The 27,621-nt window shown below is 46.4% G+C and overlaps 2 protein-coding genes across 5 annotated transcripts in view; one reads left to right on the top strand and one right to left on the bottom strand.

Moving 5' to 3' along the window:
* LOC114050436 (dynein heavy chain 11, axonemal-like) overlaps nt 1-16,114 on the top strand; it is a 315,578-nt gene extending 299,464 nt beyond the window's left edge. For both annotated transcript variants that reach the window (XM_027872110.1, XM_027872109.1), the window contains exons 76-82: nt 93-212; nt 7,926-8,168; nt 11,057-11,239; nt 11,326-11,441; nt 13,999-14,111; nt 14,337-14,477; nt 15,770-16,114. In XM_027872110.1, the coding sequence (XP_027727911.1) occupies nt 93-212; nt 7,926-8,168; nt 11,057-11,239; nt 11,326-11,441; nt 13,999-14,111; nt 14,337-14,477; nt 15,770-16,017 (1,164 nt within the window). In that variant the 3' untranslated portion in view covers nt 16,018-16,114. The remainder of the gene's footprint in view (nt 1-92; nt 213-7,925; nt 8,169-11,056; nt 11,240-11,325; nt 11,442-13,998; nt 14,112-14,336; nt 14,478-15,769) is intronic.
* Nucleotides 16,115-16,438: 324 nt separating this feature from the next.
* The window catches only part of LOC114050437 (cell division cycle-associated 7-like protein), a 31,957-nt gene continuing 20,774 nt past the window's right edge, over nt 16,439-27,621 (bottom strand). For 2 of the 3 annotated variants that reach the window (XM_027872113.1, XM_027872111.1), the window contains exons 3-10: nt 27,138-27,266; nt 22,962-23,339; nt 21,775-21,846; nt 21,500-21,667; nt 20,594-20,716; nt 19,433-19,582; nt 17,517-17,653; nt 16,439-17,172 (exon numbers count right to left, since the gene is read on the bottom strand). In XM_027872113.1, the coding sequence (XP_027727914.1) occupies nt 17,142-17,172; nt 17,517-17,653; nt 19,433-19,582; nt 20,594-20,716; nt 21,500-21,667; nt 21,775-21,846; nt 22,962-23,339; nt 27,138-27,266 (1,188 nt within the window). In that variant the 3' untranslated portion in view covers nt 16,439-17,141. The remainder of the gene's footprint in view (nt 17,173-17,516; nt 17,654-19,432; nt 19,583-20,593; nt 20,717-21,499; nt 21,668-21,774; nt 21,847-22,961; nt 23,340-27,137; nt 27,267-27,621) is intronic. The other variant, XM_027872112.1, reaches the window with a different exon arrangement.

The following is a 27,621-nucleotide window of genomic DNA, read 5'->3' as shown; positions in this document are numbered from 1 at the left end:
CCAGGTGTACCGCGTCCTTTCTGGGCCGGGGTGCATTTGCCTCTGCCAGTGGCCTTGCTGGGGGCTCACCTGCCTTTCTGTGCTTGCCCCAGGTCCCGTGGGAAGACCTACGTTATCTCTTTGGGGAGATCATGTATGGGGGCCACATCACAGATGACTGGGATCGCAAGCTGTGCCGGGGCTACTTAGAAGAATTCATGAACCCCTCCATGGTAAGGCCGCCTTCAGATTTCACCGGGTGACTGGCGTTGAGCTAGAATCCAGTTTGTGCAAAGCCTGCGCCTGAATGGAGGCGGGCTTTCTTTGCTTGATTCTGCCCACAAGTTCCCAGGGGTTTCTCACTTCTTGATTTATCACAGAGATGCCTGGGCTGACGGGTCGTATCTCTGTTCCTCGATAGAAGGTAAGGCCCTCGAGGACAGGCTGTCTTCCCTAGGTTTTGATTTTGTCTTTTCTTTTATTCTCTTGTGTTTCTCCCCAGTCCTGGCCCATTGGTTTTAGAACTGTGATTTCCTTGGTGTGGAGAACACCCTCCTCGTGTCCAGAGAAACACCTACTTCAAAATTCATGGTCCCCGTTGTTTACGGGCACCAAGCAATTTGCACAGCAAGTGTATGTCCAAGACAGGATTGGATTCTTTTCTGAGACAGGGTCTCCCCATGCCACCCGGGCTGTTGGGGTAGCAATCACTCACTGGCAAAGCCCGTTGCTCAATAGCGCAGAAGTTTTGACCTGGGATGGTCCATCATTCCCTAGGCTGCCTGGGAGATCACCATATTGGTGCTGGACTTTATGTGGACACCGGATCTGCTTGGGGAGAGGGGCCAGGGAGGGAGGAGAGGACCCAGTGTTTACTAAGCACCTACTATATGCCAGGCACTGTGCTAAGTGCTTTACTGTTATCATCTCATTTGATCCTCCAACAACCGTGGGAGGTAGGTGGTGTTATTATTCCCATTTTACAGATAAGGAAACTAAGGGAGGCAGAGGATAAGTGATTTACATAGCTAGTAAGTATCTGAGGTTGGATTTGAACTCATCTCCCTGACTGTGAGGTTGGCTCTCTATCTGCTAGGACACATTGCATTGTATGTGACAAACATGTAACATTTGCATTAGCTTGAATTGGAACTGGTGGGATATTTATTTGTACAATGGTTTCTTCCCTAGCCAAAGGGCCCGGAAACCACGTCAGGAGTGTTTGTTTTCCTCTAGGTAGGGAGCTGAAAGGAACAGATATTCCCTCCTCTCTGTCCGTCTGTCTCTCTCTGACTCTCCTAAAACTCCAGGGTCGGATCATTCACAGCCATTTCTAGGTCTAAGAAGGTGTCCCTTCCGGGGGACCCAAAGTTATGTCTGCACTCTTTGCCTCCCAAGCTAATCTTCACAGCCCCCGCCTTTCAATGCTGTCCAGCTGCTTGTACCCTATACATCCCAGTTCACGAGCCAGGGGACCACCATGATTCTCCCAGGCATTTAACAACCCTCCCTCCCAATAGATATCTTTCGTTTCATCTAATCAGCCTGTTATGTAATAATGTGTGTTGTGATTATCTGTGTTTCTGTTTCATCCTCCCATGAAACAAATTCTAAGAGAATAATTGTGGATGAAGTGGAAACAGGTTCCCTAAAGCATCTGGTCCAACCCATATATGAAGGAATGCCTGCTATAGTTTACCTGGCAGGTGGCAAGGAGGAAGAACATGTTACTTCCCAAGGCAGCCCATCCCCTGGGGACAGCTTTCATTATCACCAAGTTTTTCTTGACTTCAAAACTAAATCTCCATTTTTCTGCTTCCACACATTTCTCTGTTGAGCCTTCAGGGTCACCCCCAGGACAAATCGAATCCCTCCTCCATAGAAAGCTCTTCAAAGGGAGTGGCCATACTTTGTCCTGCGGCCCTCTGCCTCCACCAGGCACCTCAAAATGCTGTCTACAAATTAGGAGCTTAGTAAGCGCTGAATGAATGCTCAGAATTCTCAAGGTTTTAATTGCGTGAAAAGTAGCCGCACAATTTCTGTTGTTTCAGCCAGACTGGGCTTTCCTAATTTTACTGAAAATGTTCTATTAGAAATGCATTTAGCAATTATAACTTAAACTCCCGGTGAGTCACATTCAAGAACTCCAGTGCAATCCCATGGATATTTTTAAGCACCTACTATGTGCTCAGCGCTGTGGTAGTGCTTAGAATAAAAGACAGCACCTGCCCCCAAGCAGCTTCTGTTCTACTGAAGGAACATAACCATAAATAATACAATATTCACAATACTCAACAGCTATTTGAAAATTTAAAATACATGAAAATGGATTCCTTATCTCATTTCAAAACAGGAGACTCTGTGTGTGTGTTTCACAGACACATACCCAGAGTCCACCATCTTGGAATGAGATAATGAAGCCATTTTCCATGCATTTTAGACTATATATAACACACATATGTATATTTTTTTTTCCTTCAGTAAAACTGATGGCGCTAAATACCACTTAGTGGGGGCTGTAGAGAAAAGCTATTGTCTCCCCTCTGACTGCTGTCACGGGCCGGCCCCCAGCTCCCAATCTTTTAGTCTTTCCTCAGTCCTAATGAGCAGGATTGTACATGTCAGAAAGCCACTTTCAATATAGCTCGATTGGAAATCACTCCTCGGAAGGGGCCTGGGAGCAGGTTGCCATGGAGACGAGAAGGCTAAACAGGGCTGTGTGTCTGACCTCCAGCAAGGCTGATTTCTCCAAATGATGGTGGAGGTCAGGGGGGCCTCGGGAGAAGCTCATGCGGCTGTTTTGTCCTCCTCTCTGGCCTGTGGATACGTAGAGAATTACTGCTGCTAAACGAGACGGTCCATTAACCTTTGTCCGCCTCTTCACTGGTATCCCAGTGATTGCCAGCGCTGTGGGGGGATGGAGTCGGAGGGGCATCACTGGTGTGGGGATGCCCTTTAGAAATGCAGGAACCCAGCCTCCCAGACAGATCCCAGGAGGGCTCCGTGCTCACTGGCCACATCCTCATGACACTCAAAAGGCCATGCCTTCGCCAGATCCCCAGGCCTGGACTGACTTGCAAGAAAGATGTTGTCAGAGCACCTCATCACTTGTCAGTGATCACTGCCACAGATATTGCCCTAGGGTTCTGAGGTTTGTGGAACATTTTTACATACATGCAGAGCTGTAATTAGGACAGGATGATTCCTTTGGATTTTTTTTCCCCTCAGTGTCTGGCACAGTGCCTGGCATATTAAGTGTGATTTCAGTGGGGTGGAGAACCCCATGAGTCCCCATGGGCCAGCATCTCACACCCAGCAGGGGTCACTTTGGATGATGCTTCTCTGTCAGGACAGTGAGCAGGCTTTGACCCCCAGATTCCTCACCGGGCCTCAGGCTACCGTTCCCAAACCAGGCCAGCTGCACTCTGGACATCCTCCTTAACTCCTCCCTGGAAGCCGGACTTTGCCCCAGAGATCCAAAGTTCTGCTTGGTGAGTTCTGTCTTGATCTGGCTTCCATGTCACTTTCCAGCATTTCAAAAGCAGCCAACATCCATATACCCCATGTTCTTCGATGTGCTGCCTTCCAAATTAGAGTGTAAGCGCTATGAAGGCAGGCCCTCTCACTTGCTTAACATATTTGTAGCCCCAGAGCTTAGTACAGTGCCTAACGCAGAGGAAACACCTAATAAGTTACTGTTTGTTCATTGTATCGCCAGTTCAAGAGAGCCACCTAATTCATAAGCATTTCTTAAGTGGCTACTACATTTTGCTAAGCATTGGGAACCAAGGAGAGGCAAGGTCAATCCCTCACCTCAGGGAGCTCACCATCTAAGGGCAGCTGGTGGAGGAGAGAGAAAGCTGGCCTCGGAGTCAGAAAGACCTGGATTCTGTGTGACCCTGGACAGGTCATTTAACTGAGCGGTGCCCTGAGGAAGCGAAGATTGGCCTACCCGGTGCTGATCTGTATTGCTTGAGGGAACGAGAGAGAGAACAAGATGGAGAGAACGAACTCCCAGCTGACCAGCGCCCTAGGCAGCTAAAAATAGCTGGTTGATTGATTGAACTGGATTACATTCAATTGGGCTCTGAGCTGCTGTCTAGCTCTGAACTGGTGTGGGTGCTTAAAATCCCCCCATGCCCCCCATTATCTTATTTGATCTTGAATCTTGCCCAACATTAACTTGGCTGGCTTTATCTGAATATTGATTGCATCGGAAGAGTTGAGCCCTAAGCGCCTTCCTAGGCTGTAATCCTCTGATCCACACGAGCTTGAAGGCTAAGTTCACAAATAACTAATCACATTTTTAACATGCTAAGTACTCAGGAAAGGCTCCAACAGTATGGCCAAAACAAACAAAAAACAACCCTAGGTTTGGATGGATAAGAACTTGGATTAATTTTAGGTCAAGGCCCAGAGGGATTCAGAGGTAAGCACCGTAATTTGCCATGGACCCTTTCCACCTGTGGCCCCTGGGGTCCTCAGCTCATCCTCAATCCCTGCACAGATCCGAGGCTCAAAGACATTCATTGTTCCTTGTAGAGGAATTACTGCATCTGCGTCTGTGCCTTTCTTCACACCCTTCCCCCCAACACGGGTTTTAAGCTCACTCCCTGTCTGCTTGCTAACTACAGGAAGGGGTGCTGGCTTCCTCCTCCTTGGGCGTGTTCTAGTGGTGGCCACTGAGGTCCTTCTCACTCTGTTTTCTCCTAGTCTGTGATACTTACTTAGATTTTGTCTCCTCAAATGGATGGCAAACTCTCTGAGGGCAGGAACCATGATTATGTTTCTTTACATCCTCTGGAAAGCCTGACACAAAAGACAGAATAATAATTGGCAATTCTAGAGAGCTTCAACATTTGCACATAAGTTATATCATTTGGGCCTCAAGTTTCTATGGGCACTAACCCCATTTTACAGATGAGGACACTGAGACTCATAGAGGTTGCCCAGGGTCACACTGTTGATATTATCAACTTCCTAAGCCCAAGCTCTATCCACTCCACCATGCTGCCTTATAGATAAGTATCCCCTAATCCCTATGTGTAATCATGGCCAGGTGACTGCCCAGTCTCCTCATCTGTAAAATGGAGGCAGGACATGTTGGGGTTTCATGGTCTGTGTCCAGCGTCCAGCGCAGTGCTCAGTGGATAGTAGATACACTAAGTCCTGAGAAACTTGTTTTCATTAATAGGATAAATTTGTAATTAGTTTTACTAATTTTTCATGTAAGGAGATGCTTCCAAAGTGCTTAGAAAGGTCTGTTTAATATTTCAAGCTTTATAGACTGTGATCTTTTTAGCACAATTTAATATTACAATATAAGAGGAATTGATTTTCCTAGGAAAGGCAAACCTTTGAAACTTCTTCAAATGATTACAAATTCTAATGGGTGGAGTCTGAATTAATGGCATTTTAGGGGCCTTTGATAATTATCCAACCTTTTGAGTTAAGGATTCCCATTTGATAACTTCTTGAAATTAATATCATCATGCTTAATAATCTTTCTACTGAAGCTGCAATAAAATCACATAGATACAAGTCTTTGTGTGTTTAATTTGGAAATTACCTGGTGGAGCTCTCTGAAACTGAGAATTAAATCTTCAATTTTGTTACTTATTTCCTAGCACATTACAGAACTTAGCAGAATCGAGTGTGAATTTTAAACTTATTTTTTGTTTGTCTTCTTAAGATTTCAACTGTTTCCACTCCAAATATTTCGCGGGATTTAAATCTTAACATATCTTAAACCTGACTTTCTGTGTGAAGACTTTCTGGGACTCGCTCTCTCCCAGCTCACAATGGACTCAGAGGTTGAGGGTCCAGAGGACAGCTACTCCTTCCCCTCTCATGGTTCTAGGAGTGAGCCAGAGGATCTACAAATGACTATGTAGTACTCTGGCTGATGAGCCCCCATCTAGTGTGTTCCCCCAGTATCATTTAACCCGTTAACATCAATTAGCTTTTCCAAAGGGCATTTTCTAAAAAGGTATAGCAAGGTCCAAGTACAACATCCCCCTGAACCAGGGACAGTCTCCCCTCTGCACACCCACATGGCCGAGAGAGGAGAATCAAGCTTACGTGATTGCTGCAACTCCCCAAAAATACGTGGGGAGGGGTACTTCCTTCTATGGGGAATCCTTTTCTGCCTTCAAGGTCACTGCTGAGTGTGGGACAGCCAATGGATGAGTCATTCCCTAGCTTGTAGGACAGAAGGTCTCCGTTGCAGGGTCAGTTCACTATCAGGCTGAGCGGTCAAGCGGTCACTCAGGGCGGCTTGCCCATTAGACTCAGCTACTGCTCCTACCAATGCCAGCTGCTGAGGGGACCTTTGTCGGCTCTGATCTGTCGAAGCTCATAAGGCCGTACCCTGGCCCTTTCGTCTCTGATACGCATTCGTCATGGATCAGGAAAGCAAAGCCACAAGGCAGGAAATGATGGAGTGATGCCTTCATGACCACCCTGCTTCCCTACCCAGAGGCCCATGGCACTTCTTACCTGAACAACCCCAGAGAAGATAGCTTGCCCATCCATTCAAGCCTTTTCTATGTTCCAGCTCATGAGTCCATTTCTTAAAAAGTTTCATTCCCTGGGGCAGCTAGGTGACACAGTAGATAGAGCACCAGCCCTGGAGTCAGAAGGACCCGAGTTCAAATCTGGCCTCAGACACATAACACTCACTACTGTGTGACCCTGGGCAAGTCACTTAACCCCAGTTGCCTCATCAAAAACTAAAATAAAAAGTTTCATTCCCATGCAGTAAGCCAACAGGAGACAATCCGAGAGGAGCCAGAAGCAGGGAGGGGAAGGTTCCATCTTTCACACATTTCTGGAAGCAGGCTTGTCAAGCCCGTGCACTGACAACAGGCAGACGCCATTTTGCCTAGGGACTGAGCTCTCAGAGGCAGCTGCACCGACTGTGGTCAGAGCACTGGGCCTGGAGTCAGGAAGAGCTGAGTGCGGAACTGGCCTCACTTACTGGTTGTGTGACCTGGGTAAGTCGCTTCCCCACAATGGGGATAAGAATAGCACCGACTTCCCAGGGTTGTAGGGAGGATAAAAGGAGGTAATACTTGTCAGGCATTTTGCAAACCTTAAAATACTAGAAAAATGCTAGCTACCATTTTCATTATCGTCCAGTTCTCAATTACTCTTGAATCAAATGAAGTAACGTATGTAAAGCATTTTGCAAACTTAAAAGCACCACATAAATGTGAGTTATTAATATTTTATTGTTATATAATTGAATTGGACTCAAATTTTAATTTTTAACTTTAAAATTTTTAATCAAAATTTTAAATCTTTTAGGTGCCTTCCAGTTCTGTTCCTATGATCTTGTTGCTATGTTCCTGTGATAATTACTATTCACAGAGGGGTTTTTATCTCATCCTAGAGGCAAGAGGGAGCCATAGAAGTTTCACGAGCAGGAGAGTGACATGGTCAGACCTATACTTTAGAAAAACACTTTGGCTGCCTGGTGAAAGATAGACTGAAGAAGGGAGAGAGATGGGGACAGATGCGAGAGGTAGAACCAACCAGACTTAGCAACTGATTGTTATTCTTATTGGTAACAATAATTACTAACAATAACCACTGGCGTTTCTGTAATGCTTTAAGGTTTGCAAAGCGTTCTACAATATTATCTCATTTTTGTCCTCACAACCCTGGGAGGTAGGGGCTATTATTATCCCCATTTTACAGATGAGGAAACTGAGGTAAACAGGTTAAGTGACTTGCCCAGGGTCACATGGCTCGTATTCAGACTCCGGTCCTTCCAACTCCAGGTGCAGCTATCCACTGGCTACCCAGACTGGATGTGGGGAATGAGTGGGAGCTTAGGGTCACACCCAGCCCACAGTCAGGAATCAGAGCAGGACAGTAGTGAAGGAGGAAGGACAAAGACCGCCTGAGACGCGGAATAACCCCCTTTCTCCCTGTGGCGACAGTTTGAAGGTGAGCTCCTGCTGGCCCCGGGCTTCCCAGCGCCGCTCACCCTGGACTACACGGGCTACCACCAGTACGTAGAAGAAGCTCTTCCCCCGGAAAGCCCGGTGTTGTACGGCCTCCATCCCAACGCCGAAATTGGATTCCTGACCGTGACTTCAAATGCCCTCTTCCGAGTCCTGCTGGAGATGCAGCCCAGGAATCTTCTGATCAGTGAGGAGCTGGTCCAGTCCACAGAGGAAAAGGTGCAGCATGAATTTATTTACCCCTCTCGGCCGGGCTTAACCTGCTGCTTTCAGCCTGTTACTTGGGAGATAGAAATGTCCAACTTAATTTTTCCTGCTTTTGAAGAGGACGTGGTGAATTTCAAAATTGCAATAGGCGATTAACTTTTCCCCCACCCAATGACTCCCCTTTCTCTCTTACAGTTACTTATATAAAATTGTAATAGCCCAAAGGGTGGGCTATTTATTGTCTGAGCAACTAGCTACAGGCCAAGCTCAGTGCTTGGGACAGCTGGGTGGGACAGTGGATAGAGTATCTGCCTTGGATCAGGAAGACATGAGTTCAAATCCTGCCTCAGATGTTTGCTAGCTGCGTCCCCAGGCAAATAACCACTCTGTCTCTATTTCCTCCTGAAGGATGATAGCAGTACCCGATAGCATTATTATGAGAATCAATCATTTTTAATGATTTAAATTTTAATTAATGATAGTTTTGGTAAAGCACTTTGCAAACTTAAAATGTTATGTGAATCATCATCATTTAGTGGAAAGAGCACTGTATGTCAGATTGTTGTTGCTAACTCAATGTTAAGTTCTCATGGGCAAAGCCCTGGTCACTTTCCCTAGTAGTAGCCATACTTAATATCTAATGGTTGGTAACAATCTGGACAAGAAAACAATGGTCAAAACAACAACAGAGGACCTGGGTTTGAATCCCTTTCTGCCATTCACTCTCTGTGAGGGTCTGTGCACGTCCTTTCCCTTTCCTGTGCCTCAATTTCCTCATTTGTAAAATGAGGCGAGTAGACTCTGACCTTTCCAATTTCAAATCTCTAAGCCTGTGACACTCTGACGTCTAGTTCAACCCATCCCTGAACAGGAATCCAACCTCTAGCCCAATCGACAAGTGTCCAGGCGCTCTTTGCTAGGAAGTTCTTCCTAATATTGAGCTGAAATTGGACTGATTGAAACTTCCACCCTTCGCTGACTTGGTAACATTGTATTAAATACAGTATTAGGTAAACAGACAGCTAGGTGGCGTCATAGTGCACAGAGTCAGGGAAACTTGTATGTTTCTGAGTTCAAATTCAACCTCAGACACACACTTAGTTGTGTGACCCTGGGCAAGTCATGGAACCATTTGCCTCAGTTTCCTTGTCTGTAAAATGTGCTGGAGAAGGAAATGGCAAACCATTCCAGTACCTTTGCCAAGAAAACCCCAAATGGGGTCACAAAGAGTTGCACGCCAGTGAAACTGAACAACAGTTAGGTAAATAATTAAACTAGGTTAAGTAAATACAGAGATCCCTCTCCCACCTGGCAGGCCTTCAAACACTTAAGACAGCTTTTCTGTCCCTCTTAAGTCTTCCTTTTCTCCAGCCAGAGATCCTAAATTCCTTCAATCTGTCCCCAGTCTCAAAGTTCTCCATCTCATTAACCTCCTTCCCATCCTCCAAATGATGTCTGACTAGGGCAGAGGCCAGCAATGCTCTCACCTCCCTCGTCCGGGGTCCCCTTTGAGACTTAACACAACCTAAGATGATGACGTTTGATTTGGGGGTTGCCCATAATACATTAAACATGCAATGCATGTTAAAGTCACTGGATCTGTGGCAGACAGCAGCTTTCTAGGTAGAGATCTGCCATATTCTGCTTGTAAAATTGACTTTTTGAGCCCAAATGTTAAAGTTTACATTGGACTCTCTCAGGTTTCAGCATGTTAGGTTTGGCCCCATGTTCTAGCCTGTCAAGAGACTTTGGATCCCGATTCTTTCACCCAGTGATGAGTTACATCTTCTCCTTTGGTGCCCCTGGCAAACGGGAGAGGAGGGCGTCGTCGATGCTCTTATCCAAATTAAGAAAAATACTAAACAGCACAGGGCTAAGCAGCAGTCTCTGTGGCACTCCACTGGACATCCAATTCAGGTCCACACCAAACCACCACTGACTTCTCTTTGGGTCTGGTTGTTCAACCGGGTCTTGTTCAATCTTGTCTGATTCTGTAAGCCCATGAACCAACCGTCCAAGGGATTTTCTTGGCAAAGACGGAGAAGTTTGCCATTTCCTTTTCCAGTTCTATGCAGGCAGGAGTGAAGTGACATGCTCAGGGTCACAGAGGTGGTAAGCATCTGAGGTCAGACTTGAACTCTGGTCTTTCTGTCTCCAGGCCCAGTGCTCTATCTGCTGCACCACCCAGCTTCCCCAGTTCTGGGCACACCTAAGTGTGCTCTTCTCTACCCCCATCTGCATCTTGTCCACCAGAATGGTTTAGGAGACTTTGTCCAATCTGGGTAAGCTCTGATCTGTAGCATCTTCCCAATCTCTCATGGAGTGAGACCATCTAAAGGGAAATGAAGAGAGACTGTCATGGCCTCTCTCAATTCCTGAGGCCATGCTGACTTAGTAACCATTGTTTCCTTCCCACCATTAGATTTTAAGTGGGGCCATTGCTAGGGTGAATGACCATTTGCCCGTGAGAACTAAACAATGAGTTAGTGAGAATAAAAAGCTTAAATGTGCAGCTATGGGCAAGCAGAGCACTGTTAATAATGGCTTATTGGCAAGTCCCCAAGAAAGAGCTGGCTTCCTCAAGACCAGGTCAGGTCAGGCCCACTATTTTCTGACAATATCACTACATAGGAGATCACAGAAATGCTGAAGGTGTGGTTCACCTAGAATTTAGCAAACCTCTGGACAAAGACTCTTGTGCTCCACGCTATGATAATTCATGGCTCTTCCCAATCAACAAAGAAAGTCATTCTAGCAAGTGTCACAGGTAAGATTTGAACCCAGGATTTCCTGCCCCAGCACTCTGACTGCTAGATTGTACCCACTACCTCCCCACAAGGCCCTGATCCCGGGAAAGACCAATCTGTGTGCTCAGGAATGCTTGATGTTTCTGACTTAAGGTTAAGACTATTCTGGATGACATCTTGGAGAAGCTTCCAGAAGAGTTTGACATGGCGGAGATCACGCACAAAACCCCCCTGCGCAGCCCATATGTTTTTGTGTGTTTCCAAGAGTGTGAGCGGATGAACCTACTCCTGAGGGAGATCCGGGGGTCACTGCAGCAGCTGGACCTCGGCCTGAAGGTAAGCAGAAGGGACTGGCTCTGGGCTGGGCCTGGCCATCGAGGAGCCCACTCACCAGGCCGCTCCCTTCTGTCCCCCCACCGCAGGGCGAGCTCATGCTGTCCCCCGACATGGAAGCCCAGCAGACAGCGCTGAATTACGACACTGTGCCCGACACCTGGCTCCGGCTGGCCTATCCCTCCACCTTTGGCCTTGCCCAGTGGTAAGTGGTCCCAGGTCCGCCATCATTGCCCAGATGCACTGAGCTTTAAATCCCCTCCCTGTCCACTCAGAATTACAAGGGGTGAGCCCAGAGTACTGAAGATAAAGCATACTCCTCACCCCCACCAGAAAGATGATGCCCTTCAGATGCTGACCACAACATTCCTTTTTGGACATGACCAATGGGGGAGTTTGCTTTGTGAGACTTTGCTAATGTATTTATTTTTATTTTTTAATTCAGTTGTCAAGGGGGGAGGAAAAGAGAGAGAATCAACGCTTGTAACATTTTTTTAAAGAAAAGAAACAAATAGGATATACTGGTGGACAGGAGGAAGCAGGTCAGATACTCTTGGGCCGCCATGATGGCTTTCCTTCGTGACTGATAAAAGCAAGAGCTGCCTCTCCTTGGGCGTTCTGATGGTCTCTCTTCTGAACCCCCACTGGCCAGCCCGGAAGCCACGTAGATCAACCCTCTCATCTTATAAGATGAGGAAACGGGCCCGGAAAGGTTGAGACTCAGCCAAAGCCACCCAGGTAGTTAGGTGGCAGACGGAGAACTTGAACTCAGATTCCCCATCTGGGGCTCCTTCCATGTGATGTTGGGCATAGTGTCAGGGCCCGAATTCAAATCCTGGCACCTGCGTTTGCGGGGTCACCTTGAGGAGGCTGCTGCCTTGCCCTGGGTTTCTTCAGCTATAAAATGGAGGCGGAGGGGAAGGTTTAGATCTCGAAGGCTTTAATCCCAGCTCCAACTCCTGCGATTAGCCGGTTTAACCGCCAGCTTTTCTGTGCTGGAGGTTTTTCGCAGCGTCCCCACTTTTCTAAATGCCCTAACACCTGTGGTCCTTCGATGGTGAGGTTAACTCCTGACATCTAAACTGCTTTCCATCCATCCTCTGGGGCCTCCTTTCGCCTCGGAGCTGGATTGAGCGGCCACTACCCCTCCCTCCCTGATGTCATATTCTGTGACCTCACGTGTACCTCACAACGACCTGGCTAGGAGGGCACTGAAGGTCTTGTCCCCTATTCACAAATGAGGAAACTGAGCCTCAGAGGCAGTGACTCACCTGCGGTCACACAGGCTGCCCAGAAACCGGGCTGGGGCTGTCAGTGGACGCAGAGCCCAAGTGCCCCCGTGAGGTGAGGGAGGCCCCTCCGGGAGGCCCAGACAGCCCCACAGCTGGAGTGCTTTGCACACCTCAAAGCCCTCTGCAGATGCTACCTATCACTACTGCTCGCCAACATGCCGGTTCTGAAGGGCTTCCACCATCCTGAACCGACCCTGAATTTACGTAGGTTTCCACATGGCATCCTACGCACAGTAGGTGCTTCACAACCATTGTTTGGAACCTACCTCCGACGCTCACCTGTTGTGTGATAACCTTTGAGCCTCAGTTTGCTCCACTGTGAAATGGGGAGAGCAGCATTTGTAATACCTACCACCCAGGGTTAAAACTGGAAACGCGGGAAGGAAAGGGATCTGTTGAGGGCTGCCGCGCTCAGCGCCTTACACATACGACCCCGCTACTCCTCATTCCTACTGCTGCCCGCTGAGGCTGCCCCAAAGGGGCCAGGCGTGAGAGAGGGTGTCCCAAAAGTCTTAGTGCGGTGTTAAGCGCTTCTGTAACAGTTTTCTTTAAGCTATTAAAGCGTTAAACTGCACCAAGACCTTGGGGCGCCTCTGCTTTGTCGGATGGTTTTAAGCAGATGCAGAAACAGGTCAGGTCCTGGGACCACAGAGATAACGTTTCAAGGATCCCCGGCGGCAGGCTAGCCCTCCTCACCTTGTGGATAAGAAAACTGAGGCTGCAGTCTGACCTGCCCAAGGTCCCAGAGGAGACCCTGGAGATGGGCTGTAGGCAGGCTAACAACCTGGGCAGAGAACTCCGACCAAAGTCACCAGTTAAACAATTTTTACACTGAAAGGGAAAGCAAGCCTCCTTGGAAATATTGTGGGGACGCTACAGCCCCACCTGGGAGCTAAACCCACTACTTAACACACAACAGTGTAAGTCAGGGCATACGGCCATACTTAAAGAAGATAACTGATAACAGAAGTGTAACTGGAAGCACAATTCACCAGAATGTGATGCTCTTTCCCACTGTGGCCAGTAGCAGCCTGTCTTATTTGTCATTAGCCTCTCTAACCCTAATTCACTGTGTATTTGTCTAAAACCTCACCACCCACATCCACTTCTAGAATTGCGATTCTCTGAGAAAGTGGCTGTTTCGTGTTAGGACAGGCTGATCACTGAGCCCAAGCCCTTTTTTATCTCCACGGGGGTGTGGGGGGGGGGACACAAAGAAGCCAATTTATACAACCCCCAGGCTCTTGGAATTATGGGCACGGTCTGCCAGCCCTTACTCCCGAAGGATTAATCTTAAACTCCAGATTAACCCTTGGTGTTTTCAGGAGGTGCAGGTAGAAGGCTGCCTCCATTCCGTCTGCAGGAATCTCGCGTTCTTCTCCAGATTCACCTGTGAGTTTGCAAAACCCCTCTAGGACCAATTGGGACCTGTTAAGAATCCGTTGGGACTTTCTCCTCGTCTCCCCCCAGGTTCAGCGACCTCCTCTTGAGGTGCCGAGAGCTCGACACCTGGACCCAGGACCTGGTCATGCCAGCTGTTGTGTGGCTGTCCGGGTTCTTTAACCCACAGTCCTTCCTGACAGGTAGGGGCAGGGCTCTCCCACCCCGCTGCACAACACCCACACTTCCAGCTCTTCCCTCCCAAGGCCCCCAGAAAACGGCAGCGGGCAGGCAGGGCTTCTACGTCGTTTCATTGGTGGAAGGAGCCGAGCCTGGGAGATCCGCCATCCTGAGCTGACCCCAACGTGCCCCCTTGTGATCAAAGGGGAGGAAGCTTTTCTCACCCAGTTTGTTTTCCCCTCTGGAAGCTGTCATGCAGAGCATGGCTCGGAAGAACGAGTGGCCTTTGGATAAGATGTGCCTGACTGTCGATGTGACCAAGAAAACCAAAGAGGACTACGGCCACCCTCCCAGGGAAGGAGCATACATTCACGGGCTCTTCATGGAAGGTAAGAGCCCCACTAGGGCTATACAGCAGGTGCCAGGCCCCATTTTACAGATGGGGAAACTGAGGGCCACAAGGTTATCTGGGGAGGGATCTTCATGCAGGCCTCGCTCCAAGTCCCAGGCCCTATCCTTTGGAGGTGCACTGCAGCCCCCTCCTTGTGCAGGTAACAGAATGGAGAGCTCGGGGCTTTGCACCCCAAACTCCAGGGCAGTTTATGCTGCAGCCATGGGGCGTCTCTCCTCTGTGGGCACTCCGATGCTCAGGTGCTGACAGCTTTCTCGAGGTTCCCAGCTGCTTCTCCTGCCCAAGACCACCCTCTGGTGGACATGCTCATTCACAGCAGCGTGGCCAAAGACGGCAGCCAATCTGAGGAGCAGCTGATTGGAAACCTGGCCCCTGACAGAGCTCAGTAACAGGCCTCGAGTAAAGGATTCCTGGGGAGCACCACTCCATGCCTCAGTTTCCTCACCTGTAAATCAGGGGGCTGGGTGATGACCACTAAAGAAAGAGGTCTGGGTTTGAAGTCAGGAGACCCTGGAATCACTGCACTCCTTACTCCGGCTTCCTCAGTTTCTCCCTGTATAAAATGAGGCTGGGGCCCGCTCTTCATCAAGGACCTGAAGCTAACACACTCTCTAGCTTCCCTAGGCTGCTTCAGACGCTCATTCAAATTCAGCTTTCTGAGCCCTCCTTAGACGCAAGAGATGTCGAGGCAAGCCTAGAACTCACCTTATTCTAGCCTCGGCACCTCCCCGGTATCTAGCAAGATTTGGAGTGAGGAGCTCTGGGTTCAAATCCTGGCTCTCGTGGGGTATTTTCACTTGCCTTCCTACCAAAGAGAGTTCTCTGTAACCCCGTGAGCACCCCAGAAATTTGAGTTATTTCTCACCTCTAGAGTTTCCATCTTCCATCTTCTCAGAGCCAATGGGGGCTCCTATCTCCCAAGCTTGCTGATGATTATCATCTCTTTCACTGAATGCAAACCGCCAGAACCAGGAGAGACCTCGGGGTCCCATTTAAGCCAATTCCTTCACTTTACAGATGAGGAAACCAAGGCCCAAAGAGGAGGTCACAGATCTGGCAGACCTCCTTTGCTCTTAATTTCCATCACTTACTACTTTGTGAAGGGTATCCTCCCCCCTCTCCCTCAAAGAAATCAATGGGCTAAAAAAAGAAATGATGATAATTGTAACTTTTATTGCATCAAACTGTGTGCTCTGTAGCTGGAGAAAACTAGCCACCCAACCCAAGTGTTCCATACAGCAGTGACTCATGTGCGGCTCTCTGTCCTAGGGGCTCGATGGGATGTCCAGGCTGGAACCGTTGTGGAAGCCCGCCTCAAGGAGCTGACATCTCTGATGCCGGTCATCTTTGTCAAAGCCATTCCGGCAGACAGACAGGAGACAAAGCAGACCTATGAGTGCCCTGTGTACAGAACCCAAACCAGGGGCCCCACCTACGTGTGGACCTTCCGGCTAAAAAGCAAAGAGAAGACGGCCAAGTGGGTGCTGGCTGGGGTGGCCCTGCTCTTGTCCGTGTGAAAGGCGAGACCCGGAGGCCTTCTCCTCAGCACAGGAATCCGGCATCGTCCAGCTTTTCAGGAAGTTGTTTCCCCCAAAGATGACATTCAAGCTTCTTCAGTTTTACATCTTACACAGGAACTACAAAGCATGTGACATTTCCCCAACCCCAAGAGACACACAAGTAAACACAAGTGGGAACCCCCAAGCCAAAGGCCATGCTCTCCCTTTCTAGCTCCCCTCAGAGTACACCTCTGCTATGGCTAAAACAAAGCGTTTCCAACCCCAGCAACAAAAATTAAGTACAGTATCCTTTACACATTTACCAACGAAATCAGTAAAACTCAAGATCTGAAAAACAAGGCTGAAAGCATCCCATTCACCAAGTGGGATTTTTGGCTCTTACAGATACTAAGCATCAAATAAAAGTTTTCATGTGGGATTGGGGAAGGGGGGGGAAGCCCTAAATATGGCTCCCTTCCTAAAGAAATAGGGGAATGGCCAGGCATGTTTTTCTACAAGCAAACTAGGACTCAATCTTCGATGAAAATAAAACTCTTTACTTTCAAGTTCTTACAAGTAATTGCACTTTGTAATAAAGGGTAAAGAAAAAAAAAAGCCCAGATTCTACATCTCGAATGCATCTTAGACTAAGGCTGGGAGCTCTGTTACACTCCCATGCTCCGAGTCTGTGGGGAAACATGCTTGGCTAACCTGGGGCCTCAGGCAGTCATTCTGATCGGGGGTTTATTTGGGGCACGATGGATACCTGAGCATTTCCTTCCCAGAACGGGTGCAGCTCATCAAGCTTTCTCCTTGTAAACTTAACCTGAAAGATAACTACATTATTCTCACTGTGCTTTTCAATTAGAAGCTTTTGTTTTTAAAGACTTCAATGTACTAGGTAGGGTGCCTATTGTAGGGTGTCTACAATACACAGACCCCTTCACTAAGACGACTGCTTTCCTGAGAAACTTTTTTACGAACATGGAATAAACCGTCACAAATCGCACACAGGAAGACATGAAACTGCTGCGTTCCCCCCACAGCGCTTCCTGTACAAACAAAACCGTCCCAACAATGGGTCACATTGGGAGCACCAATCAGGGAAAGGGGGGGTCTTGCCAGCTGCTTTCTCCTGCATCTTAATGGTCTTCAACCAGCTGCTTCTGTATGCTGAGAAACGGAGATGGGAAAAAGATGCAGCTGTTTACTATAAATCTGTACCACATCTATACTATAAATAAGTAAGCTACATCAATAAAAGCTACCCCCAACACTTTACCTCCTCTGCTACATGCAGAGCTCCTGAGAGTAATACGGAAAGTGTCCCTAAAGTGTTAGGGCAGTCAACCCTACAAATGCACTATGGAGACACCCTGTATGCACCCTAGAGGACAAGAAAACAACCGCCCCCTTTCTGGCTACCTCCCACGCACATTTTCTGTTGAGTTGACTCCTCTGGTTTCCCATCCCTTCCCGTGATTTCTTTCTCAGCTTTTCACCAGGCCAGGCCTCACCTTTCTAAGTATTCTTTCACATTGTTGTAGCCATAAAATTTTGCCAGGTGGATGAGGATCCCAGTAGCACAGCGGCCGTCGCGCCTCCGACAGTAACTGCAATTGCAAATCCCACGGCAGGGAGGGCACACCCAGTCCTGGGAGAGAGAGAGGGGTGATCACTGACTTTCGGGTCCCACGGCGAAGGGGAGGAGCCCTAAACACGGCTCCCTTCCCAAAGGAAGAGGGGAACGGCCAGGCATGTTCTTCTACAAGCAATCTAGGACTCAATCTTCAGTGAAAATAAAACTCTTCACTTTCAAGTTCTTATAAGTAATTGCACTTTGTAATAAAGGGTAAAGAAAAAAGAGCCCAGATTCTGCATCTCGAATGCATCTTAGATTAAGGCTGGGAGCTCTGTTAACGCTCCCGTGCTCCGAGTCTGTGCTGAAACACGCTTGGCTAACCTGGGGCCTCAAAGTCACACGGGGGCGAGCTGATGCCACGGGCATTATTATGCCCCAGGAAACTGGCCCAGCTGGCTTGGAGGTGGGGTCTAGAGCCAGGCCAGCCCGCTGACACCAGAGAGGGCCGGAACACAAGGACACCTAGAGGAGCGTGGCTCCCCCGCAACATCCCTGGGCATGGGCACAGGACTCGGGGGCAGGATACTGTAAAGAGAGCACTAAAGCCTGCAGTTACTAAGAGGTCAGCTTGGCGCCTCCCAGAACAGCCAAGCTGGCTTTCAATCCTGAATCTGCCACTTTCCACCTGAGAGACCCTGGGCACGTAGCTTCCCATCTCTGGGTCTGTTTCCCAGGGATGATAACAGCACCTACCTCCCAGGATGGCTGCAAAGCTCAAATGAGAAAATACTCAGAAAACACTTTGCAAGCCTTAAAGAACTGTGTAAATACTGATTGTTATCATCATCATCAATTACAACCTTGTGAAGCAGGTGCTATCATTGTTTCCATTTTGCAGATGAGGAGACTGAGGCAGACAGCAGTTTAGTGACTTGCCCAGGGTCACACATCTACTAAGTGTCTGGGGCCAGATTCAAACGTGGGTCTTTCTGACTCCGGGTCCAACGCTCTATCCACTGTGCTACTTAGTGTTTGTCAGCTACCACTACTGATGAATATCAAATAATAAAATTTTTAATAATCACAGATATTATCATTCCCATTACTAGAAGGCCACCTGGCTTCTCATTCAAGGCCTCGTGTGCGACGGAAGCCTCTTCTGCTGCTGTTACGAAGCATCCCCTGACCCCCTCCTGGTCCCCGTCCTCCCAAGGACAGGGGCCATCCGCCCATCCGGCTGGGAGCCCTCCCTGCTTTCTCTCCTGCCATCCCAAGGAGACCAGTGGAGAGCTCTGACTCCCCCTAACTTTGCTCTCACTACAGGCTGAGGAGGAGCCAGCCTCCTTCCCCCCTCATTCATTTGTCTGGCAAGTTCTGCTCCTTACTCTGTTCTTTCTTTCCGGGATGTGTCACAGCTTGCGTCCTGACAGCAAACCTACATCTGACAAGATGAATGAATGGCTGGTTGGGAGCTCTGCCCACAGCTTTTCAAAAGATTATTTCCTCCTCATTCTAACAGCTCACTATATGCTTAAAGCCCTTTAAACTCGACAAAGATCTTCGTCGATATTTCATTCTCAAAGCAACCCTGTGAGTTATGGTATTTCCATCTTACAGATGTGGAAATTGAGGCTCAGACAGGTTGAGTGAATAACCCAAGGTCAAACAGCTACAGGCAAGATTCAAACCCAAGTTTTTCTGACTCCATTTCCAGCGCTTTAACTGTTATATACATTATATGCCTCTCATCTTATTCCTGTCATATGGGATATATGTTATTATGTAATGTTATAGTAATATCATACATCTCTCTTCAGCAATACGAGATAAAAATAAAAAGTGACTTCCTACCGGGTCCAAGAGAGCCGATCTTACGTCTTCCCCATAACGATTACGAAGGCACGGGCCACAGAACTGCCCTCTCACTCCCCCACAGTCCAGGTTCCGACACACTGTCTTAGTGTCAATAGTCTTCTGTCGGCATTGATGGCACGTATTACCCTGAAGTGTGGAAGACAGCAATGAAGGGATAAACTCTGACAATTTCTCTGCGTGACAGAATAGCTTACACAATGACATCTATTACACCACCCCAGCCTCTTATCAGAAACCCAGCACCTGAACCTGTCCAGCATCCTCTAAGCGCCCTTCATACACGACTAAGCTCATTTTTCCCCCTTAAATAAAACCCGGCAGACAGATTGTCTTTCACCTCCTTTTGTAACCCTAGAACTTAGGAAAGTGCCTGGTTCATAGAAGGCACTTAGTAAACGTCTAATGATTGACTGAAATCATCTTTCACGTTTGTAGATAAAGTGAGCTGACAAGGAAGGGCACTGGCCCTAAATTCAGATGACTTGGATTCAAAATCTGCCTCTGGTACTGAACTAAGACAAGACAATTCACCTCTATGGGCCCCTATTTAATCACCTGCAAAATACAGGGAGGTGTGAACTAGGTGGCCGAAGTACCTTCCCTTTCTAAATCTATCATCCCAAGTACACTGAGCTCATTCCCTAATGAATGGTTTCCCTTATGGAATCTCTAGCCCCTTTTAAATCGTAGCTCAAATGCTACCTCCCAGATTACACCCCACCCTCTTGTAAATTGTTCATAATTTGCATATGTTTTTTTATCGGTGTACATGTTTTCCCACCAAATAGGCAGGCAGGCTGCCTGAGGGCAGGAGTTGGCTTTTGCATCTTAGGCACCAAGCACAGTGCCTGACACATAGAAGGTGTTTAATACATTCTTACTGAAAGAAGCCAAGAGCACAAGTCCCCAAAGCAGAAAACTTGTCAGGACTGTAGCAACACATGACCCATTTCTCTTCCTCTAAAAAGTCATCTTATTTTGAGTTAGGATGATTCGTCTCCCAGTTTCATGCCCACTCTCTGGATCCTGGTGCAAGTTAGCATGCAAAAGAGGATTCCAAATACCAATTCCCCTGTGTGGCAAATTTAGGGAAAGAATCTCATATTAAATATTATTTTTGGATAACGAAGTCCTTACCAGAACTTTATCATAGATTTTATCTCTAACAGTTACGGCAATATTTTCTAAGTCATCTTCAGTGATTTCATCCACTTGCCGGAAAGAAGACAGACGCCGTTTTCTGTACACACGGCCTTTACCCTAGAAAACAGACACATCGGGCCTCTGACAGGGCAGCACGCAGGAGCTTTAAAAGCACAACCTACCACAGTTGTAATCCACTACATACGGATGGTCAGACAGAGCTAGAAGGCAAACCTGAAACGCTTCTACCTTCTACCTGTCCACACAGGTGTCAGAAGCAGGCAGAGTAACCAGAGGGACGGGGCATTGGGAGTCAGAGGACTTTTCCCCTGAGGCAGCCACGTGGCACAGAACACTGGGCCTGGAGTTATAAAGAGCCAAGTTCAAATCTAGCTTCCAACATTTTCTACCTGGGCGATACTGGACAAATCTTAACCTCACCTGTAAAATGGGGATAATAGCACCTACCTCATGGGTTATGGTGATGATCAAGTGACGTAATATATGTACTGATCTTTGCAAATCTTAAAGCACTATAGAAATGCTAGCTAAATAAGTCCGGACTTTTCTGCCTACAATCTATGTAACCTTGAGTGAAACACTGCCTTTCTCTGGGCCTCAGTTTCCTGATCCATAAAATGAGAGCAATGGAAAAAAAGGACATCTAAGGTCCCTTTCAGCTCTCAACTCAATCCTATATTTCCAAAGCACAGTTAGCCTTGGACCTCTGGCAAATGCAAAGTGCACCAGTAACAAGTCGATCTCAAGGTCTTGGAACCTCCACATTCTTCTTCTTGGCTGTCCGTTCTGTTTTCCAAGCAGCTCAGTTTAGATAAAAGACTATACTCATGGCCTAACCACCAACATCAGGGATAAGCACCATGCGAGTAAGAAACATACCCCACTCATTTTTTTCCGTCTCCTGAAAGCACACAGGTCTTCTTCAAAGTTTGTGGACACTGCAAAGTTTTCCACAGCAAATTTCTCTGGAGGCCGGGCGCTGCGGGTGGGGTTGGTGCGGCGAGGTATCTGTCCCTCTGAAAAAGCTCGCCTCACTGGCTTCTTTCTCTGCAATGGAGGGAAAGAAGAGCCCCCAATAAACTGCTTCTGAGACCTCCTCAAAAGCTGGCAATTGATTCCATTAACTGGGGGCAGAAAACAAGATTTCCACTTACATAAGCTGGGCTCGGTGTCTGCACTGGGAATAGCTCTGGGAGAGAATGTAATTCTGCCAGCAGCTGAGCAAGCTAAGGCAGAAAAGAGAAAAACGGTCACTGCTTGTGTCTGCCTTCCCACAAAGCGGGTTCTGTTCAAGATCAGATCCACTTCCAGCCCCACAAAACATCTAAGAACACCCAGACTTTTTAATATTGATTAGTTTACATAACTTGAAAAGGGTGCCACACATGTCAAACCCCAACAAAGACAATGTATCTATTTACAGTATTCCAATGACAAACATAATACCAAAGGTATTCATCCCCAGGATGAAACTGACATATTCCTGAAATTTACACGAGTGAAATTGACATGCTAATCCTCTCCTAAGTCAGTGGAGTACAAAGGATTCTCATGTTTCACAAACCAATTTCTGGAATGAAATCCTTTCAGAGAGTAAACACATCAAAGAAACTACAGACTTTTTCTCTGAATATTGTTTGTTACTTAAGTGTTAATATATGTGTATATGTATGTATTTTATAATATATATGCATATGTACAAAACCATAAATACAGTTGTATGCATATACATATTACACACGACAGAGTAGACATAATATGTGAATATGAGGTGTATTATACACACATACATGATATAGTATATATACATGATACATGCACAATATATAACATGCACATGGTATAATTTATATATATATAGATGAGATATATGTGTGTGTATGTATATATATGCATGTGTGTCTATATATACATAGATCCACACATACTTACTCATTTATTTATTGGGGGGAAAGCATGGTGTGACCAAACCACTGGTTTCATCTGAGTGGGGAATCCCTAGTGAGATAGCTCCTCCCCATCAATCCAGATTTGGAAGGTTAAGAGCCAAGGTTCCAAGTTCAGATCCTAGCTTTTGACATATTGCCTCCTCTTTCATGGCCTCATTTTCCACTGCAAAATGAGGGTGCTGAACCAGATGACCTCTAAGGTTGCTTTTGGCTCTAAAATCTCCAATCCTCTGTAACTTAGGGTGTTCAAGTAGTTCACTGCCAGGGCCCAGGATGAAAATGGACTTGACCCTGCCCATCCGGGAAAAGCCCAGCAGGCTTGGTTTCTCTACCCATGAAGGCAAGAGCACCCCCAGGCAAACTGAATCTGTGCAGGGAGGGGTGTCTCTTACCACGGCTTTGTTCTCCTTAATGTTCATGGCCCTTTTGAGCAGAGCATCCGAGTCAGCTTGGCCCACATCCCTCGAGTCATCCTCAGACTCAGAGGTAGACCCTTCCATGGCTTTCTTCCCTGGTCTACCATTTTTCTTTCTTCTCAAGGCCTTTGGCTTTTCACTCTCGTCAAAACGTAAGCTAGAAAAGGATGGCTCGGAAAACCTGGTTTTTATATTTCCTTTATTCTTTGTGGGGAACTGGAAGGCAACCCGAAGACCAAAGCTGTTTCTTTTGGAGGCTGTCTTCGTTTCAGCTTCCTCTTCGTCCTCCTCCTCCTCTTCACTACCTACAAGCCTGTCTCCAGCATCTTCATCACTCATTTCTGACTCTGTGAGCTAATAAAGGGAAGGAACACAAAACCGGTCTACTGTCTACCAACGTGAAACAAACACACCTCTAGAGAGATTCAGTGGTGAAAAAAAAAAATTCCTGTTATAATCAATCAGTAAACATTTATTAAGTGCCTACTATATGCCAAGCACTGGAAATACAAAAAGAGGCAGAGAATCCCTACCCTGGAGAAGCTTACAATCTAACTGGGGAGACAATGTGCAAAACAAATACATACAAAGCAAGTTATTATACCAGACATATAGGAAATAATTAACAGAGGGAAAGCCCTGGCATTAGTCAGTGGATGGAATTAGCGAGACTGAAGGAATAACCTAAATGTTAACTCGTTCCCAAAGACCAAGAAGCCTCCTAATGTATACAAAGCACTGAGCAAATGTCAGATATTATCATTAAGAGTTTTCGGCAAATTTTATTGCTGGAAAGAAAAAATACTCAGACTTGGAAATGGGTGGTTGAAGAGAACTTGAGCTAAAGTCTTAATGGGGGTGGTGGGGTGGGGACTGCACCAGAAAGGGGGCGAGGAAGCCTGCTAACTGTGTAGTTTGCAGGTCTGGCCTGAGCTGGAGTGCAATGTTCATTGGAAGACGCCATGTTTGATGATGGGGGGAAGGAAGGAGCATTTTTATAGTGCTAGGTACTGGGCTTTTTTTTTTTTTTTACAGATTTTACAAATTACAAATCTAATTTGAAAAGAGAAGGTGACAACCACAGGAGGGCAGCCAGAATGATGAGAGGTCTTGGAAACCATGTTACAGGACTGTTTGAAGGACCTGACAATGTTCATCCCTGTGTAAGAGAAGACCTTCTGAACCCAAACAGTAAGTTCAACAATCAGACGTTATCACCTCTGATTAAAAGTCAGAGGTCCATGATAAACCCAAAGACCCCAGCTTCTGGGATAAGAACCCACTCTGACCAAAACTGCTGGGGAAACTGGAAAAGAGTATGGCAGAAACTAGGCATAGACCAAAATCTCACACCCTATACCAAAATAAAGTCAAAATGGGTACATGGTTTAGATATAAAGGCTGATACTGTAAGCAAACTGGGAGAGCAAGGAATAGTTTACCTGTCATATCTATGGAGAACAGAAGAATTCATGACCAAACAGGAGATAGAGAGCATTACGAAAAGCAAAATGGATAACTTTGATTACATTAAATCGAAAAGTTCTTGCACAAACAAAGCCAATGCGACCAAGATTAGAAGGAAGGTAGAAAATTAGAAAAGAATTTTTACCATCAGTATCTCTGATAAGGGCCTCATTTCTAAAATACTTAGAGAATTAAGTCAAATTTATAAGAATACAAGTCATTCCCCAATTGATAAATGGTCAAAGGATATGAACAGGCGATTCTCAGATGAAGAAATTAAAGCCATCTATAGTCAAATGAAAAAACGCTCTAAATTACTATTGATTAGAGAAATGCAAATCAAAACAACTCTGAGGTACCACATCACACCTATCAGATTGGCCAAGATGACAAAACAAGAAAATGACAAATGTTGGAGAACATGTGGGAAAATTGGAACACTAATGCATTGTTGGTGGAGTTGTGAAATGATCCAACCATTTTGGAGAGCAATTTGGAACTATGCCCAAAGGGCTATAAAAATGTGCATAACCTTTGACCCAGCAATAGCACTTCTAGTGCTATATCCCAAAGAAATCATACAAATGGGAAAAGAACCCACATGTACAAAAATATTCATAGCAGCTCTTTTTGTGGTGCCAAAGAATTGGAAATTGAGAGGATGCCCATCAATTGGAGAGTGGATGAACAAGTTGTGGTATATGAATGTAATGAAATACTACTGTGCTATAAGGAATGATGAACATCCTGACTTCAGAAAAACCTGTAAAGACTTGTACGGACTGATGCCGAGTGAAGTGAGCAGAACCAAGAGAACGTTGTACACAGTAACAGCCAAGTTGTGTGATGACTAATATTGATAGACTTAACCCTTCCTGGCAATACAAGGATCTAAGACATCTCCAAAGGCCTCGTGATGGAAAATGCTATCCACAAAGAAGAAAGAACTATGGAGTTTGAATGCAGATAGAAGCATACTATTTGCTTTTTTTTCTTCTTCCGTTGAGTTTTGTTTCCTCTTTCTGGTGGTTCCTCCTATTGGTTCTAATTCTTACAACATCACTAATGAGAAAATATGTTTAATAGGAATGTAAAAGTATAGCCTATATCAGATTGTGCACCATCTTGGAGAGGGTGGTGGGGAGAGAGAGGGAAAAAATTTTAAACTCAAAAGCGTATGGAAGTGATTGCTGATAAATCAAAATAAATTAATTAAAAAATAAATAAAATAACTAGACAGTAAAAGGTTGGAAAAAAAAGTTAGAGGTCCAAAGAGAGAGAAAGGAGGCTTAAGTCTTTATAGCCCTAGGGCCTTGTACTTAAATAAATCCACCTTACACTGATTAAGTGACTTTGTGTGATTAAGTCACACAAAGGACAGATCAGAAATCTGAACCCAGGTCCTCCAACTCTTCAGTGTTTTTAAGACTCTGTCACACTCCTCAAGTCAAATGTATTTTTAAAGTTTCAGATGGATTTAAAGACGGAAATTCCAGGGAGGCAGATTTCATCTCCATGTAGAAAAACTTCTATGGGCCACCATTGGACCAGAAGACTTCCAAGGATGTGTGTCTCAACATCCGGAGAAGTTCAAGAGGAGGTCTGGTGGGTGAAGAGTATGAACGGGAGTCTTGTTATGGAGAGGGAGGTCTGGTGGTGGGATGGGCTAAAGGAAACCCCTTTGTAAAGGCGACCTGTAAATGGGACTTGTGGTTATGGGTATCACTTCAGACCAGAACCAAAAGGTCAAGCTAAACTGGGAGCCTTCCCAAATGGGGATTTCTCCTTGGACAGGGAAGGTGGTTCCCATCTGTCTGTCCAGGTAAGGAAACACCAAGCCACTTCAAACCAGACTTCCAACAACTCTTTACACATCTGGCAATGAACCAGAGACTTGTTTACCCAAGCTGGGATAAGAGAGAAACAAAAATAGGTCAAAAGGGGTTAGAAAAACATGGATAAATTCATTCATCCAAGGGGGCCATAGTCCCAAATTCTGCAAGGTGACACCCTGGAAGCATGGGGTAATACATAAGCTCCTTGAGGGCAGAAAATGTTCTATTTTGAGGTCCCTGGCACCTAGCACATACAGTAGGAATGGACAGAAGGTCCTTCCCAGCTCTACGCTTATGGTTCTGTGAGCAAACACTCCAAGAAAACAATGGAAAGAATTAGACTGGATTAACAGGTCATAAATATATATCTGGGGGACCTCGGAGGCCATTTGGTACAAACCCCTCACTCTACAGATGAGGAAACTGAGGCCCAGGGGAGTTAAGTGAGTTCACACTGGTAGCAAGTTGCTGAGCTGGGATCTGAATACAGCTCCTTCAAATCCAAAGCCCACTGCCACCCACTGCTAGGCACCACTCTACCTTCAGACTGTTAATTGATAAAATAAATCTGAGGGATAGAAGGAGGAATTTAAAAGTCAGGTGTAAATAGAGAATGCTTTCACTGGGGGGGAAAAATCAGGAAACAGGGGCAGCTAGGTGGCGCAGTGGATAGAGCACCGGCCCTGAAGTCAGAAGGACCCGAGTTCAAATCCGGCCTCAGACCAAACACTTGACACTTACTAGCTGTGTGACCCTGGGCAAGTCACTTAACCCCAATTGCCTTAAAAAAAAAAATCAGGAAATAACTAGTACCATGAGAAATCCTGAAAGTGCTGGATGGGTTAGTTACCATTAGCTCTGGGTGACTGTTGAGCTCACTCTGGGAAAACCCTTCAAAATCTTCTGTCTCCGAGTCAGTGTCTTCAGTGAAAATCCTTCTCAGCTCATCTGTGATGTATTTGGAATGGAAACGAACGTCCTAAAACCAGCACATTACGAAAGAAAAAGGGAAGATGTTAACCCCACCAAATTCAGACAGTTTTATTTAAAAACAACAAGAACAAGAAGGTTTATTCAGATTCACTTCCTGGCAGATTTACAACTTCCAGTGAAATAGGCCAGTCCTGTCAGAGACCGGAATTTGATTTTATCAGCATAGATGCAGAACCAGAAAAACCCAAGGGAAAGGAAGAAACTCTCAATCAATCTCGAGGCTGACATCCCCTCTCCCACTCCCAGGAACCCTTGGGAGGCTGTCCCTTCAAGGTTGCCTATGTCCAAAGCTCAAGACAAAAAAGTGCTATTACAGGCAGGACATTTCAGGTCAGAAATGA

Source organism: Vombatus ursinus, unplaced genomic scaffold, assembly GCF_900497805.2.
Source record: "Vombatus ursinus unplaced genomic scaffold, bare-nosed wombat genome assembly UNPS02014799.1, whole genome shotgun sequence".
In the NCBI taxonomy this organism is placed as follows: Eukaryota; Metazoa; Chordata; class Mammalia; order Diprotodontia; family Vombatidae; genus Vombatus; species Vombatus ursinus.
Note: the sequence above shows the minus strand (reverse complement) of the source record. Positions and strands in the feature narration are given on the sequence as shown.